This window comes from Nerophis ophidion, linkage group LG14 (genome assembly GCF_033978795.1).
Source record: "Nerophis ophidion isolate RoL-2023_Sa linkage group LG14, RoL_Noph_v1.0, whole genome shotgun sequence".
Lineage (NCBI taxonomy): Eukaryota > Metazoa > Chordata > Actinopteri > Syngnathiformes > Syngnathidae > Nerophis > Nerophis ophidion.
In genome coordinates, this window is record NC_084624.1 from 43,150,443 (window position 1) to 43,168,362 (window position 17,920).

Here is a 17,920-nt window from a genome sequence, read left to right on the forward strand (position 1 = left end):
AAACGATTTATTTTCCTGGAATGCATTTTTCATTCCATTTGTCATCCAAGGTATGTTATTTATTTATTTTCTGCAATTGCCTCCAGTTTTGATTTTTGAGTTATTGTCATACAGAAGAATCAATATTTTCATAAATGAGTTGTATGTATTATTCACATCTTCTTTGTACACTCCATCCCAGTTTTGTTTCTTTCGGTCTTCTCTCAAAGCGTTCAAAGCTTCTATTGATTTATTTCTTACAAATATATCTGGTGGGTCTTTCACTACAGTAAGACATTAGTTGTCATGGACACAAAATACAGGAATAAGATCAGTCACATCTGTCATCAAAATATCACCAACTAATATCATTTTATCATTCCTTTTTTTAGTAAACATGTTGTCAATAACAGTTGCACTGTGTGTAGTAATTGTTAGTCGAGTGTTGGGTGGGACGCAACTGCATGATAACTGTAGCGCTTTTACCACCCCCTTGTGGTGATAATATTCTCAGATTTCCGTCTGGACAACAATGTTTGAGGGCGTGCCGTGATGGCATGCCAGGATGACAATAACATTAACGCTTTCTAGAACATGCCGTCGCGCGCGCCTTCATACCATGTTAACTGAGAGCCGGCCGGTCACATGTAGTGTGCGGCTGCCGTTACCACGCTCAAGTGACTGCAAGGCATTATAACCACCCCACCTACACCCCCTCCGTGCGTCGGTTGAGGTGGGCTGGGTTGGTGTATAATGTAGCCCGGAGGAGTTAGGGATGCATGGGATTCTGGGTATTTGTTCTGTTGTGTTTATGTTGTGTTACAGTGCGTATGTAATCCTGAAATGTGTTTGTCATTCTTGTTTGGTGTGGGTTCACAGTGTGGCGCATATTAGTAAGAATGTAAAAGTTGTTTATTCGGCCACCCTCAGTGTGACCTGTATGGCTGTTGAACAAGTATGCCTTGCAGTTCCTTACGTTTGTCTGCAGAAGCCACATACAATATGTAAATGGCCTGACAAGCTGTTTGTTACGGTTCTAGAGGGTGTTAAGTGCAATGTCATCACGGAACACTCTTAATATTGTCGTTTGGGTGAAAATCTGCAGACATTCGAGAGAACAGTTGCCCTGAAATTTGGGAGTCTCTCGAATAAATTGGCAATTGTGATGTTGTCAAGTGGCATTCAATTAAAACTCGCGGTCCGCACCAATATTACATTTTCATATAAAGGTGCGGGCCGTGTGTCTGAGACCCCTGGTTTATACTTAGCACAAAACAAAACAAAAACTTTGTACGCTGTGTTATTTCATTTTAAATTTCAAAAGAGTTTTGTGGCTCCCATTGTTTTCTTTATTTTGTGAAACGGGTCAAAATGGGGGCTTTACGGTGGCAGAGGGGTTAGTGCGTCTGCCTCACAATACGAAGGTCCTGCAGTCCTGGGTTCAAATCCAGGCTCGGGATCTTTCTGTGTGGAGTTTGCATGTTCTCCCCGTGAATGCGTGGGTTCCCTCCGGGTACTCCGGCTTCCTCCCGGATCCAAAAACATGCACCTGGGGATAGGTTGATTGGCAACACTAAATTGTCCCTAGTGTGTGAATGTGAGTGTGAATGTTGTCTGTCTATCTGTGTTGGCCCTGCGATGAGGTGGCGACTTGTCCAGGGTGTACCCCGCCTTCCGCCCGATTGTAGCTGAGATAGGCGCCAGCGCCCCCCGCGACCCCGAAAGGGAATAAGCGGTAGAAAATGGATGGATGGGATGGGTCAAAATGGCTCTTTGAGTGGTAAAGGTTGCCGACCCCTGGCTTAGATGATGAATGAATCGTCAGGGGAAAACAAGGACATGGTTTATTGCTGAAGTTTTATTGTATTTTTTTATTGCAATGTATTTATTTTAATGTATTTTTTTGTGCATTGTTGTCAGTCTCTTACAGGCAACAGTAATGCAGACAGTGTGGTTCTGTACAAGCTGCAGCAGCCGGCCATCGCTCGCTTCCTCCGACTCATTCCTCTGGGATGGAACCCGAGCGGACGCATCGGACTCCGGCTAGAGACGTACGGGTGTCCTTACAGTGAGTCCCGCCAACATCCATAGAGCTATAAATGATAAACACGCCGCTAAACTAACATCTCTTGTACCAACATTTGTTTTTCTTTACTTAATTAGGCTGAAAACAACAGATCACACACTTTTTTTTTTTTTTTTAAGACGATGACATTTTCAAAAGGCAGCGACAACACTCAGGCTTTCAATCCTCAGTCACTAATGCTTCACACAAGTCAACAGATTTTATTCAGCCGAAGGCGAGCCATAAAGCAAACACAAATCTCATCTGGGTTCCAGCCATAAAACGTACATTCATTTCTTTCACCTGCTGTTCGTACCCCTCTTGGCTCACATGTATTTATACACACATAAACAAGACCTCTTATTCTAAAGTCAGCACACTGTAACAGCTTTCATTTTTTATTTTTTTATTTTAGTGCAAGTTTTTCTAAGCATGTCCTAAAGGGAACCTGCAGTTTTATGCCATTATATGCACATTCATATAAGCTGAAAAGAAAGTGTTCTTGAGTCCTCAGAGACCACAGCTCTTGCAACTTTTGAAGGATTCACTGTGTTAATAACGGACAAATGCGCCAGCTGAACTTGTCCCTAATGACCGGGGCCGTAACTCGGATTTGACAAATACCGAGGTCAAAAATTGGTTGCCCAAGAGAAGCTCTGAAAGGCTGAAATCTTGAAAAAAAACTTGAATTGAGTTAAAACCGTGTGTTATTTTATCTTGTGTCTTTCAGGGCTGGGCGTATCAATACCAAGTATCGATAGCATCGATACTTGGTGAGTATCGGTATCGTATCGATACTGGCGTGATGGTATCGATACTTCACCAAATTAAGCGAATCACTCCGATTTAAAAAAAAATGTGAGCACAGCACAGCGCTCCTCACCACTCCACCCTCCTCCCTAGTGATGGGTCGCGAACGAGATTTTAAAACACTTTAAAAATTCATCTTCAACCCAGAATAAAATAAAATTAATACAATTAACATGACGCTTGGTGCGTTGGCGCACACACATCAGTATAATTCGCTCTGAGGTTCACTCAGACACACACGCTTGCGTTTCCAGTGCGACTTAATGTCTTGGTTGTAAACTGTAAAGTATTTTATTGCACTAAAATAACGATAAGAATTTCTCAGTTCCTTTGTTTTGTGTTCATTTTTACAACTGTTTAATAACTAGTGTTTTCTTTTTTACTTAAGTTCTTGTGTGCCGTGAGGCGACTAGCCAAGTTCAGTATTTGTTTGAACCTTATTTGCACTATTTACTTTATTGTAATTGATATTATTACTTTTTTATTTGAATTTCTCAGTTCTTTAGTTTTGTGTTCATGTTTACAACTTTGTTCAACAACTAGAGGTTTGTTATTTACCTTAAGTATTTGTGTGTTTTGAGGCAACAAGCCAGGTTCAGTAGTTGTTTGCACCTTATTTGCATTACTTTATTGCTATTGATATTACTTTTGAAATAAATATTTTATTTTTTGACTTAAATCGTTGTCCTGTGTTGTATTATTACCCAATCAGATGACGACACTTACGGTATCGGTATCGGCGATACTGGCCGGTATCGGATCGGATCGGTATCGATACCCTAATTTGCGATATTGCCCACCCCTAGTGTCTTTGACAATCAGCATGATTTTGTAACAGTCCACTTACAAAGCCTGTTTCCATATGAGTTGGGAAATTGTGTTAGATGTAAATATAAACGGAATACAATGATTTGCAAATAATGTTCAACCCATATTCAGTTGAATATGCTACAAAGACAACATAATTGATGTTCAAACTAATAAAACATTTTTTTTTTGCAAATAATCATTAACTTTAGAATTTGATGCCAGCAACATTTGACAAAGAAGTTGGGAAAGGTGGCAATAAATACTAATTAAGTTGAGGAATGCTCATCAAACACTTATTTGGAACATCTCACAGGTGTGCAGGCTAATTGGGAACAGGTGGGTGCCATGATTGTGTATAAAAACAGCTTCCCAAAAAATGCTCAAACCCCGGGCTGTTGAACGACTGAAGCTCTACATAAAACAAGAATGGGAAATAATTCTGCTTTCAAAGCTTCAACAATTAGTTTCCTCAGTTCCCAAACTGTTATTGAATGTTGTTACAGGGGAACATTATCACACTTTCTGAAGGGTTAAAACCAATAAAAATCAATTCTCTGTGGCTCATTTTATTTTTCAAAGTTTTTCTCAAAATGTTACCCATAACGCAATATCCCGAAAAACGGCTTCAAAGTGCCTGATTTACACCATCGCTATATCCACCCGTCCATTATCCTGTGACGTCACTGCGTGAAGCTACCAGAAACAAACATGGTGGATAGTACAGAAAGGAATCACATATTAGCCCGGATACAGACTCGGATTTCAGCGGCGCAAGCGATTCAACAGATTACGCATGTATTGAAACGGATGGTTGGAGTGTGGAGGCAGGTAGCGAAAACGAATTTAAAGAAGAAACAGAAGCTTTTGAACCATATCACGACAGACAGCGGCACGGGAGGGAGCGCGGACGAATTCGGCGATCGCCTTCTATCCAACGATTGGTATGTGTTTGTTTGGCATTAAATGTGGGTGGAGGGAAAGGCTGGATGCAAATATAGCTACAAATGAGGCATAATGATGCAATATGTACATACAGCTAGCCTAAATAGCATGTTAGCATCGATTAGCTTGCAGTCATGCCGTGACCAAATATGTCTGATTAGCACTCCACATAAGTCAATAACATCAGCAAAACTCACCTTTGTGATTTCGTTGACTTTATCGTTGGAATTGCATCTGCTTTGAGTGTCGCAAGATATCCACACATTCTTGCCATCTCTGTCGTAGCATAGCTGTCGTCGGTAAAGTGTGCAAAACAAACGAGGGACTTTCGCATCTTTTGACCACTGTTGCAACTTGAATCCGTCTCTGTTCGTGTTGTTACATCCTCCGACAACACACCGACGAGGCATGATGTCTCCAAGGTACCGGAAAACAGTCGAAAAAACGGAAAATAACAGAGCTGATTTGACTTGGTGTGTGTAATGTGTTTGAGAAAATGGCGGGTCGCTTCACGACGTGACGTCACAGGTGAAAGGTCATTGCTCCGACCGGCGAACAATTGAAAGGCGTTTAAATCGCCAAATTCACCCTTTTTAGAGTTCAGAAATCGGTAAAAAAACATATGGTCTTTTTTCTGCAACATCAAGGTATATATTGACGCTTACATAGGTCTGGTGATAATGTTCCCCTTTAAAAGAAAAGGTGATGTAACACAGTGGAGAACATGCCCTTTCCCAACTACTTTGGCACGTGTTGCAGCCATTAAATTCTAAGTTAATTATTATTTGCAAAAAAAAAAATAAAGTTTATGAGTTTGAACATCAAATATGTTGTCTTTGTAGTGCATTCAACTGAATATGGGTGGAAAAGGATTTGCAAATCATTGTATTCCGTTTATTTTTACATCAAACACAATTTCCCAACTCATATGGAAACGGGGTTTGTGTTTTAGCTACAATCTTGAAGTAGTGTTGTCCCGATACCAATTATTTCGATACTTTTCAGTGCTTTTCTAAATAAAGTGGACCACAAAAAATTGTATTACTGGCTTTATTTTAACAAAAAATTTTACGGTACTTTAAACATATGTTTCTTATTGCACGTTTGTCCTTAAATAAAATAGTTGAAGTACCTATGAATGTCACACACACGCACTAGGTGTGGCGAAATTATTCTCTGCATTTGACCTATCACCCTTGATCACCCCCTGGGAGGTGAGGGGAGCAGTGAGCAGAAGCGGAGGCCCCGCCCGGGAATAATTTTTGGTGATTTAACTCCCAATTCCAATGTGAACATTACAAGACAACTTGTCTTTTAGTCGCAAGTAGGCAAACAAAGGCTCCTAATTTAGTCAGCTGACGTATGTAGTAACATATTGTGTCATTTTCCATTCTATTATTTTGTCAAAATCATTGTAGCTGAGATAGACGCCAGCGCCCCCCGCGACCCCTAAAGGGAATAAGCGGTAGAAAATGGATGGACGGCATTAAGGACAAGTGGTAGAAAATAAATTATTAATCTACTTGTTCATTCACTGTTATTAATGTCATGCTTGGACAAAGGATCACACTCAGATGCAGGGAAGGGATACTTTGTTCAGCTTTTACTTTGACAGATCTTTCACCTCCAGAGTCAGGGTAATACAATATCTATAATAATAAAAACTGTCAGCGAAAAGGGTTCCAAAAAAAAAAGGAAATAACCGAGAATCACTTCTAACAGGAGAATAACACAAAGTCTGCACTGGCTTCCTGTGCACTTAAGATGTGACTTTAAGGTTTTACTACTTACGTATAAAATACTACACGGTCTAGCTCCATCCTATCTTGCCGATTGTATTGTACCATATGTCCCGGCAAGAAATCTGCGTTCAAAAGACTCCGGCTTATTAGTGATTCCTAGAGCCCAGAAAAAGTCTGCGGGCTATAGAGCGTTTTCCGTTCGGGCTCCAGTACTCTGGAATGCCCTCCCGGTAACAGTTCGAGATGCTACCTCAGTAGAAGCATTTAAGTCTCACCTTAAAACTCATCTGTATACTCTAGCCTTTAAATAAACCTCCTTTTTAGACCAGTTGATCTGCCGCTTCTTTTCTTTCTCCTATGTCCCCCCCTCCCTTGTGGAGGGGGTCCGGTCCGATGACCATGGATGAAGTACTGGCTGTCCAGAGTCGAGACCCAGGATGGACCCGCTCGTCGGGACCCAGGATGGACCGCTCGCCAGTATCGGTTGGGGACATCTCTACGCTGCTGATCCGCCTCCGCTTGAGATGGTTTCCTGTGGACGGGACTCTCGCTGCTGTCTTGGATCCGCTTGAACTGAACTCTCGCGGCTGTGTTGGAGCCACTATGGATTGAACTTTCACAGTATCATGTTAGACCCGCTCGACATCCATTGCTTTCGGTCCCCTAGAGGGGGGGGGGGGGGGGTTGCCCACATCTGAGGTCCTCTCCAAGGTTTCTCATAGTAAGCATTGTCACTGGCGTCCCACTGGATGTGAATTCTCCCTGCCCACTGGGTGTGAGTTTTCCTTGCCCTTTTGTGGGTTCTTCCGAGGATGTTGTAGTCGTAATGATTTGTGCAGTCCTTTGAGACATTTGTGATTTGGGGCTATATAAATAAACATTGATTGATTGATTGATTGACAAAGTCAAAGACGAACTATAATTTGTGCCGTATCCGCTATAAAACGTATTAACTCAAAACGCTCCAACATTAGGAATAAAACAATGACTATGAAAATGTCTACACTTACTCTTCATCTAATAATGGTTAACAAAAAATCCCTCAAAATTTAGAGGCCAGAATGAATAGTAGGAAAAAATAATAACTCACCACTTCGGTGGAAAAAACTAAATAGCAAAATTCACTCTACCGAGGAGGAGGAAAGTCAAACTCAAAATAGAAACAAGGGAATTCAGGATCCAGGGATATAAACGTGGGACAAGGCAAGGCATGGACATGGACGCAAGACAGGCACCAAAACTCGAGACAATCCGGCACAGAACAAGGGGAGGCGTGGGCTTATATGACACATGAGGGTAATGGGAAACAGGTGGAAACAATCAGGGGTCAGGGATGACATCAGTTGATGACACAAGAGGAAGTGACCTGAAATAAGAGGAGTTACTTTTCAAAATAAAACATGCAATACAAAAGACAAAAGAAACCAAGACAAGACATCCCTCACAGCCGTGGGACAAACATCTGCTTACTTTCTCTTTTAACATGTCCGGACTACACTTCTGTTAAAATGTAAAAATCACTTATTCTTCTGTTGTTTGATACTTTACATTATTTTCGGATGATACCACACATTTGAGTTTGAGTTTGAGTTTATTTCGAACATGCAAGCATACAACATGATACATCACAATTTCCAGTTTCTCTTTTCAACATGTTCGAAAAGAAGTAAGAAGAAGCAGAGCTTATTTAACCCTACCCCTTTTCTTTACATAAAATTTGTTAAAACTTTTGTTCACTTCCTGTTCTCAATGTATTCACAATATACTCCATAAGTAATAAGTAATCGCAATAAAAATAAATAAATAAATAATTGGTGAAGAAAGTTTTATTCCATACGATGAGATAAGTACGATTATTTTGAGAATGAATGGGCGAATAAAATCAGAATGTTTATCATGGTTCTTCTTTTTTGTACTTGGAAGAGTTTCTTGCAGTTGATGATTTTATTACATTGTTTGATTGCTTTGCTTAATCCATTCCATAATTTAATTCCACATACTGATATACTGAAGGTCTTAAGTGTTGTACGTGCGTACAAATGTTTTAAATTACATTTTTCTCTAAGATTATATTTCTCCTCTTTTGTTGAGAAGAATTGTTGTATATTCTTGGGTAGCAGGTTGTAGTTTGCTGTGTGTATAATTTTAGCTGTTTGCAATTTCACTATGTTGTGGAATTTCAGTATCTTTGATTCAATAAATAAAGGGTTTTTTATGTTCTTTATATCCAACATTATGTATTATTCTAACTGATCTTTTTTGTAACACTGTTAGTGAATGAAATGTACTTTTGTAATTATTTCCCCATATTTCTACACAGTATTAACTACTTGGTATTAATCCGATACCAAGTAGTTACAGGATCATACATAGGTCATATTCAAAGTCCTCATGTGTCCAGAGACATATTTCCTGAGTTAATAAACATAAAATAAATAAAAACAAAACAAAAGAAGATGTTGAGATGCCAAAAAATATCGACATAATCATAATAGTATCGAGTAGATACGCTACTTTTCAGAGGCGGTATAGTACCGGATAGGATTCATTAGTATCGCGGTACTATATTTATACAGGTATACCGTACAACCCTATCCTGAAGTTTGCCGCATTAAACAATGTTAACATCAGTAAAACATAAATTTAAAACAAACATACCAAATGTTCTACCACAACTGGGATTCAAACCCAAGACTTTCTGCTTTGCAAAGCAAGTACTAATGGAGCTTGCCACAAAGTCACCAGAAGTGAGGCGGAACATTTGTCTTCATATTTTAAATCAGTGACAGAGTGTGACTTGGCCAGGAATACGTTTGGGGTACAATTTTATATCCACATATCAAAACGGCCCCCCCCATTGATCTCGAAGTCCTACGCAAAGCGCGTGGTCTGCATTTCGGGCGTTGTGGCACTAGACTGACACGACAAAGTTATTATACCGACAATTTAATTAGTGTGAAACCAATATTAGTTACATCAGTATCATTTGATGTTAATATTATGTTGACAGCACATTTCAGATCAAATAATGTTTAAAATAAGTGGACCTTGTTGCGTTAGGTTGTTGGAGATTTAGCTAGCTGTGCATGACCAAAGATCGATATTGATAGAGGATGACGTAGTCCGAGGTCACATTGTTATGGGAGACACACTGCATCCTATCAGTAAGATAAGAGTTAAACCAAGACAGGGCTAAGTCTGACATACCAATTCGTGTTTTGATACGTTCTAATAAAATATTATGATCGACGGTATCGAAAGCAGCGCTAAGATCGATTGCTGCTCCTCGATCTTAGCGCTGCTTTCGATACCGTCGATCATAATATTTTATTAGAACGTATATTGCTGCTCCTCGATCTTAGCGCTGCTTTCGATACCGTCGATCATAATATTTTATTAGAACGTATCAAAACACAAATTGGTATGTCAGACTTAGCCCTGTCTTGGTTTAACTCTTATCTTACTGATAGGATGCAGTGTGTCTCCCATAACAATGTGACCTCGGACTACGTTAAGGTAACGTGTGGAGTTCCCCAGGGTTCGGTCCTTGGCCCTGCACTCTTCAGCATCTACATGCTGCCGCTAGGTGACATCATACGCAAATACGGTATTAGCTTTCACTGTTATGCTGATGACACCCAACTCTACATGCCCCTAAAGCTGACCAACACGCCGGATTGTAGTCAGCTGGAGGCGTGTCTTAATGAAATTAAACAATGGATGTCCGCTAACTTTTTGCAACTCAACGCCAAAAAAACGGAAATGCTGATTATCGGTCCTGCTAGACACCGAACTCTATTTAATAATACAACTCTAACATTTGACAACCAAACAATTAAACAAGGCGACACGGTAAAGAATCTGGGTATTATCTTCGACCCACCTCTCTCCTTTGAGGCACACATTAAAAGCGTTACTAAAACGGCCTTCTTTCATCTCCGTAATATCGCTAAAATTCGCTCCATTCTGTCCACTAAAGACGCTGAGATCATTATCCATGCGTTTGTTACGTCTCGCCTCGACTACTGTAACGTATTATTTTCGGGTCTCCCCATGTCTAGCATTAAAAGATTACAGTTGGTACAAAATGCGGCTGCTAGACTTTTGACAAGAACAAGAAAGTTTGATCACATTACGTCTGTACTGGCTCACCTGCACTGGCTTCCTGTGCACTTAAGATGTGACTTTAAGGTTTTACTACTTACGTATAAAATACTACACGGTCTAGCTCCAGCCTATCTTGCCGATTATATTGTACCATATGTCCCGGCAAGAAATCTGCGTTCAAAGGACTCTGGCTTGTTAGTGATTCCCAAAGCCCAAAAAAAGTCTGCGGGCTATAGAGCGTTTTCCGTTCGGGCTCCAGTACTCTGGAATGCCCTCCCGGTAACAGTTCGAGATGCCACCTCAGTAGAAGCATTTAAGTCTCACCTTAAAACTCATTTGTATACTCTAGCCTTTAAATAGACTCCCTTTTTAGACCAGTTGATCTGCCGTTTCTTTTCTTTTTCTTCTATGTTCCACTCTCCCTTGTGGAGGGGGTCCGGTCCGATCCGGTGGCCATGTACTGCTTGCCTGTGTATCGGCTGGGGACATCTCTGTGCTGCTGATCCGCCTCCGCTTGGGATGGTTTCCTGCTGGCTCCGCTGTGAACGGGACTCTCGCTGCTGTGTTGGATCCGCTTTGGACTGGACTCTCGCGACTGTGTTGGATCCATTATGGATTGAACTTTCACAGTATCATGTTAGACCCGCTCGACATCCATTGCTTTCCTCCTCTCCAAGGTTCTCATAGTCATCATTGTCACCGATGTCCCACTGGGTGTGAGTTTTCCTTGCCCTTATGTGGGCCTACCGAGGATGTCGTGGTGGTTTGTGCAGCCCTTTGAGACACCAGTGATTTAGGGCTATATAAGTAAACATTGATTGATTGATTGATTGATTGATCTACCGCATGGTGATGTACAGCGTACAAGATGTGCTACACAGAGTACAAAACCCAAAACCAGTGAAGTTGGCACGTTCTGTAATTCGTAAATAAAAATAGAATGCGATGACTTGCAAATCCTTTTCAACTTGTATGCAAAGAAAGACGAGATAGTTAACATTCGAATTTAGAAACTTAATTTTATTTTGTGTGCAAATAATCATTAACTTAGAATTTAATGGCAGCAACACTTTGCAAAAAAGTTGGCACACGGGCATTTTTACCACTGTGTTACATGACCTTTCCTTTTAACAACACTCAGTAAACATTTGGGAACTGAGGAGACCAATTTTTGAAGCTTTTCAGGTGGAATTCTTTCCCATTCTTGCTTGATGTACTGCTTAAGTTGTTCAACAGTCTGGGGTTTCTGTTCATAAAGCGCCACACATTTTCAATGGGAGACAGGTCTGGACTACAGGCAGGCCAGTCTTGTACCTGCACTCTTTTACTACAAGGCCACGCTGTTGTAACACGTGCAGAATGTGGCTTGGCATTGTCTTGCTGAAATAAGCAGGGGCGTCCATGATAACGTTGCCTGAATGGCGACATATGTTGTTCCAAAACCTGTATGTACCTTTCAGCATTAATGGTGCCTTCACAGATGTGTAAATTACCCATGCCTTGGGCACTAATACACCCCCATACCATCACAGATGCTGCCTTTTGAATTTTGCGCCTAGAATAATCCGGATGGGTCTTTTCCTCTTTGTTCCGGAGAACACATGACTTTTACAGTTACCAAAAACAATTTGAAATGTGGACTCATCAGACCACAGCACACCTATCCACTTTGCATCAGTCCATCTTAGAAGAGCTCGGGCCCTGTGAAATCGGTGGCGTTTCTGGGTGTTGTTGATAAATGGCTGTTGCTTTGCATAGTAGAGTTTTAACTTGCACTTACAGATGTAGCGACAAACTGTTGTTACTGACAGTGGTTTTCTGAAGTGTTCCTGAGCCCTTGTGGCGATATCCTTTACACACTGATGTCGCTTTTTGATGCAGTACCGCCTGAGGGATCAAAGGTCCGTATTATCATCGCTTACGTGCAGTGATTTCTCCGGATTCTCTGAACCTTTTGATGATATTACAGACCGTAAATGATGAAATCCCTAAATTTCTTGCAATAGCTCGTTAAGAAATGTTGTTCTTTAACTGTTGGACGATTTGCTCATGCATTTGTCCCCAAAGTGGTAATCCTCGCCCCATCCTTGTTTGTGAATGACTGAGCATTTCATGGAAGTTTCTTTTATACCCAATCATGGCAACCACCTGTTCCCAAATAGCCTGTTCACCCGTGGAATGTTCCAAATAACAGTTTGATGAGCATTCCTCAACCTTCTAAGTCTTTTTTGCCACATGTGTCAGCTTTTTGGAAACATGTTGCAGGCATCAAATTACAAATGAGTTAATATTTGCAAAAAATAACAAAGTTTACCAGTTTAATCGTTAATTATCTTGTCTTTGAAGTCCATTCAATTCAATATAGGCTGAAAAGGATTTGCAAATAATTGTATTCTGTTTTTATTTACCATTTACACAACGTGCTAACTTCACTGGTTTTTGGTTTAGTACATTTACAGTCAGTCAGTACATCTTCTTTTTGTCACTTAAAAATAATACAGAGGACATGACCTCGGTGTCATCAATGCTAAATGTATTTTTGTTTTTGCCACCAACAGGATTAAACACACTTTAATAATCCCGTCTTTGTCTCCCAGTTTATGAGGTGATGTCATTGGACGGCAGCAGCGGTCTGGTGTACAGTTGGAGCGGCGGGCCGAGGCGAGCGTCCAAAGAGGAGGTCTCTGTGAACTTTAAGAGCCTGTGGAATCGGGGCCCACTGTTGCAAGCTGACGGACCGTCTGGGCTGAGCCTCAGTCTGGAGCTGGAGGGAGGAAAAGTGTTGCTTCTGCTCCGAGAAGGTAAAGCAACGTACATAAATAAACACTGTTTCACCGCAAATAGAAGTGAAGGGGTGATGTCGCTCTAGGATCTGTCTGTTCCAGGGTAAAGCTCTGGCCATTATACATAAAGGCCTTTAAAAAAATATATATGTGTATATATATATATACATATATATACCGGAATGACAATCAGCACCTCCAAGTCCGAGTCCATGGTTCTCGCCCGGAAAAGGGTGGAGTGCCATCTCCGGGTTGGGGAGGAGACCCTGCCCCAAGTGGAGTAGTTCAAGTACCTAGGAGTCTTGTTCACGAGTGAGGGAAGAGTGGATCGTGAGATCGACAGGCGGATCGGTGCGGCGTCTTCAGTAATGCGGACGTTGTACCGATCCGTTGTGGTGAAGAAGGAGCTGAGCCGGAAGGCAAAGCTCTCAATTTACCGGTCGATCTACGTTCCCATCCTCACCTATGGTCATGAGCTTTGGGTCATGACCGAAAGGATAAGATCACGGGTACAAGCGGCCGAAATGAGTTTCCTCCGCCGTGTGGCGGGGCTCTCCCTTAGAGATAGGGTGAGAAGCTCTGCCATCCGGGAGGAACTCAAAGTAAAGCCGCTGCTCCTTCACATCGAGAGGAGCCAGATGAGGTGGTTCGGGCATCTGGTCCCGATGCCACCCGAACGCCTCCCTAGGGAGGTGTTTAGGACACGTCTAACCGGTAGGAGGCCACGGGGAAGACCCAGGACACGTTGGGAAGACTATGTCTCCCGGCTGGCCTGGGAACGCCTCGGGATCCACCGGGAAGAGCTGGACGAAGTGGCTGGGGAGAGGGAAGTCTGGGTTTCCCTGCTTAGGCTGTTGCCCCCGCGACCCGACCTCGGATAAGCGGAAGATGATGGATGGATGGATGGATATGGATGGATATATATATATATATATATATATATATATATATATATATATATATATATATATATATATATATATATATATATATATATCCATCGCCCAGCCCTAGTTGTATGCTTAGCCTGTTCACTTATAGCACCGCTTCATGATGTTGTGCAGTGGTCCCCAACCACCGGGCCGCAGAATAATTTTTTATCCATTTTTATATTAGGGACGGCGTGGCGCGGTGGAAGAGTGGCCGTGCGCAACCCGAGGGTCCCTGGTTCAAATCCCACCTAATACCAACCTCGTCACGTCCGTTGTGTCCTGAGCAAGACACTTCACCCTTGCTCCTGATGGGTGCTGGTTGGCGCCTTGCATGGCAGCTCCCTCCATCAGTGTGTGAATGTGTGTGTGAATGGGTAAATGTGGAAGTAGTGTCAAAGCGCTTTGAGTACCTTGAAGGTAGAAAAGCGCTATGCAAGTACAACCCATTTATTTATTAAAAAAAATAAAAATATTTTTTCATTATTATTATTATTATTTTTAATTAAATCAACATAAAAAACACAACATACACTTACAATTAGTGCACCAACCACAAAAAACACCCTTTTTCATGACAAAGGGACAAATTATTAAGTGTTGACCGGTCCGGGGATACAAAAAGGTTGGGGACCACTGATGTTGTGTGAAAGTTACTTTTTAAAAGTCATTATTGTAATTACTGATTAGTTTACCAAAAATGTCTAACTGAATTAATATTTAATATATCTAATTAATAACTAGGGAAAATAATTATTGCCTTACTTTAAAACAAAATGTAAAATATCTGGCATAATGCAGTTATTAGAAGTGTCATATAAGATCATTGTGTGTGTGAGCCTTTTATAAGGCGGTGCCTGTTGCAGAGTGACAACAGCCATTCTCAAACCACAGGCAGGCATTGAGCTGTTTTTGTTAGCTTAGCAGGCTCGCAGCGGCAGTTTGTCCGCTCCGACGGCAGTTCTTTTGAATGTTTCACTGGTTTGTGTTACCTGTGCTTAAAAATAGATTGAACTTGTGTCCATAGCTGTGTGTTCTTGTCAACAAACGCTGTATTATTTGAATGGGAAGTTGGTCACTTCAATCATTGATTTGTTGTTCGATATTCCTTCGACCTACGTCAGGTTTTAGGGTGGTGAAAAAAAAAAGTTTTTTACTGACCAGTTTCTCCAACTACGGTCTTCTTTCTTCGGTGTTGGGAAGGCTGAGTCAGTGTGTAATTAGGTGGAACAGGGGGAAGGGACACACACACACACACACACACACACGGCGGTTTAGCTCGGTTGGTAGAGTGGCCGTGCCAGCAACTTGAGTTTTGCAGGTTCGATTCCCGCTTCTGCCAACCTAGTCACTGCCGTTGTGTCCTTGGGCAAGACACTTTACCCACCTGCTCCCAGTGTCACCCACACTGGTTTGAATGTAACTTAGATATTGGGTTTCACTATGTAAAGCGCTTTGAGTCACTAGAGAAAAAGCGCTATATAAATATAATTCACTTCACTTCACACACACACACACACACACACAGCTCTGACCACGCACAAAGTAATCAGTACTTCTGCATCAATCACTTGTGCATTTGGTTATGATTATGAGTAAAGATGTCCGATAATATCGGACTGCAGATATTATCGGCCGATAACTGCTTTAAAATGTAATATCGGATATTATATGTATCGGTTTCAAAATGATCGGTATCGGTTTCAAACAGTAAAATGTATTACTTTTTAAAACACCGCTATGAAGAAGTACAGAGCACCAATAAACCTTGAAGGAACGGCCTTTGCGTGCCGGCCCAGTCACATAATATCTACGGCTTTTTTACACACACAAGTGAATGCATTGCATACTTGATCAACAGCCATACAGGTCACACTGAGGGTGGCCGTATAAACAACTTTAACACTGTTACAAATATGAGCCACACTGTGAACCCACACCAAGCAGGAATGACAAACACATTTTGGGATAATTTCCGCACCATAACACAACATAAACACAACAGAACAAATACCCAGAACCCTTTGCAGCAAATAACTCTTCCGGGATGCTACAATATATACCCCCCGCTACTCCCTACCTCCCCCCCACCTAAACCCCGCCCACTTCAACCTCCTCATGCCCTCTCAGTGAGAGCATGTCCCAATGTCCGAGCTGCTGTTTTGAGGGATGTTAAAAAAAAAATAATGCACTTTGTGACTTCAATAACAAATATTTCAGTGCCATGTTGGCATTTTTTTCCATAACTTGAATTTATTTATTTTGGAAAACCTTGTAACATTGTTTAATGCATCCAGCGGGGCATCACAACAAAATTAGGCATAGTAATGTGTTAATTCCTCGACTGTATATTGATATCGGAATCAGTAATTAAGAGTTGGACAATATTGGAATATCGGATATCGGCAAAAAAGCCATTATTGGACATACAACAAGGGTCTCTACATTGGAGGTAGAGTAGTAGTGAGGCTAGGATGCTCTGGACATTCACTTTAGAATTGCTTTTTATCCACGTAACTAAATATGTTTACTACTTCTACAAGCCGCTATAGTGGACCTGAGTTACTTTAGGCTTTAAAGGGGACGCAGTAGGCAAAACCCACATTTCTTACCTTTGGTACCTGTTTTTGTGTGTTTGGGATCTACATAAGTCTCAGAAATTTGAAATCAAACCATGGAAGCATAGTGGAGATATTTATAAAACCATCTTACTTTCCTTCAATCAATCAATCAATGTTTACTTATATAGCCCTAAATCACTAGTGTCTCAAAGGGCTGCACAAACCACTACGACATCCTCGGTAGGCCCACATAAGGGCAAGGAAAACTCACACCCAGTGGGACATCGGTGACAATGATGACTATGAGAACATGATACTGTGATACTGATGATACTGATGACTATGAGAACATATGAGAACATGATACTGTGAAAGATCAATCCATAATGGATCCAACACAGTCGCGAGAGTCCAGTCCATAATGGATCCAACACAGTCGCGAGAGTCCAGTCCAAAGCGGCTCCAACACAGCAGCGAGAGTCCCGTTCACAGCGGAGCCAGTAGGAAACCATCCCAAGCGGAGGCTGATCAGCACCGCAGAGATGTCCCCAGCCGATACAAAGGCGAGCAGTACATGGCCACCGGATCGGACCGGACTCCCTCCACAAAGGAGAGTGGGACATAGAAGAAAAAGAAGAGAAACGGCAGATCAACTGGTCTAAAAAGGGAGTCTATTTAAAGGCTAGAGTATACAAATGAGTTTTAAGGTGAGACTTAAATGCTTCTACTGAGGTGGCATCTCGAACTGTTACCGGGAGGGCATTCCAGAGTACTGGAGCCCGAAATGAAAAAGCTCTACAGCCCGCAGACTTTTTTTGGGCTTTGGGGATCACTAATAAGCCGGAGTCCTTTGAACGCAGATTTCTTGCCGGGACATATGGTACAATACAATCGGCAAGATAGGATGGAGCTAGACCGTGTAGTATTTTATACGTAAGTAGTAAAACCTTAAAGTCACATCTTAAGTGCACAGGAAGCCAGTGCAGGTGAGCCAGTACAGGCGTAATGTGATCAAACTTTCTTGTTCTTGTCAAAAGTCTAGCAGCCGCATTTTGTTCCTTCATACTTCCTCCAAACAAGCCGGTTTTGAATTTGCCAGATTGGTGGTGTTTTTCCCAAATGTGACTTCAGCGGATACCTCCGTGTGTGGCACAGTTTTATCCACCATTTAAGGTAAACTTTTTTGTCAATT

The 17,920-nt window shown here is 41.6% G+C and overlaps 1 protein-coding gene across 3 annotated transcripts in view; it reads left to right on the forward strand.

The window, feature by feature from the left end:
* Positions 1-17,920, forward strand: part of LOC133568706 (contactin-associated protein-like 4) — a 284,727-nt gene that overhangs the window by 158,802 nt on the left and 108,005 nt on the right. For all 3 annotated transcript variants that reach the window (XM_061920807.1, XM_061920808.1, XM_061920809.1), the window contains exons 4-5: positions 1,900-2,047; positions 13,053-13,256. In XM_061920807.1, coding sequence (XP_061776791.1) covers positions 1,900-2,047; positions 13,053-13,256 — 352 coding nt within the window. The remainder of the gene's footprint in view (positions 1-1,899; positions 2,048-13,052; positions 13,257-17,920) is intronic.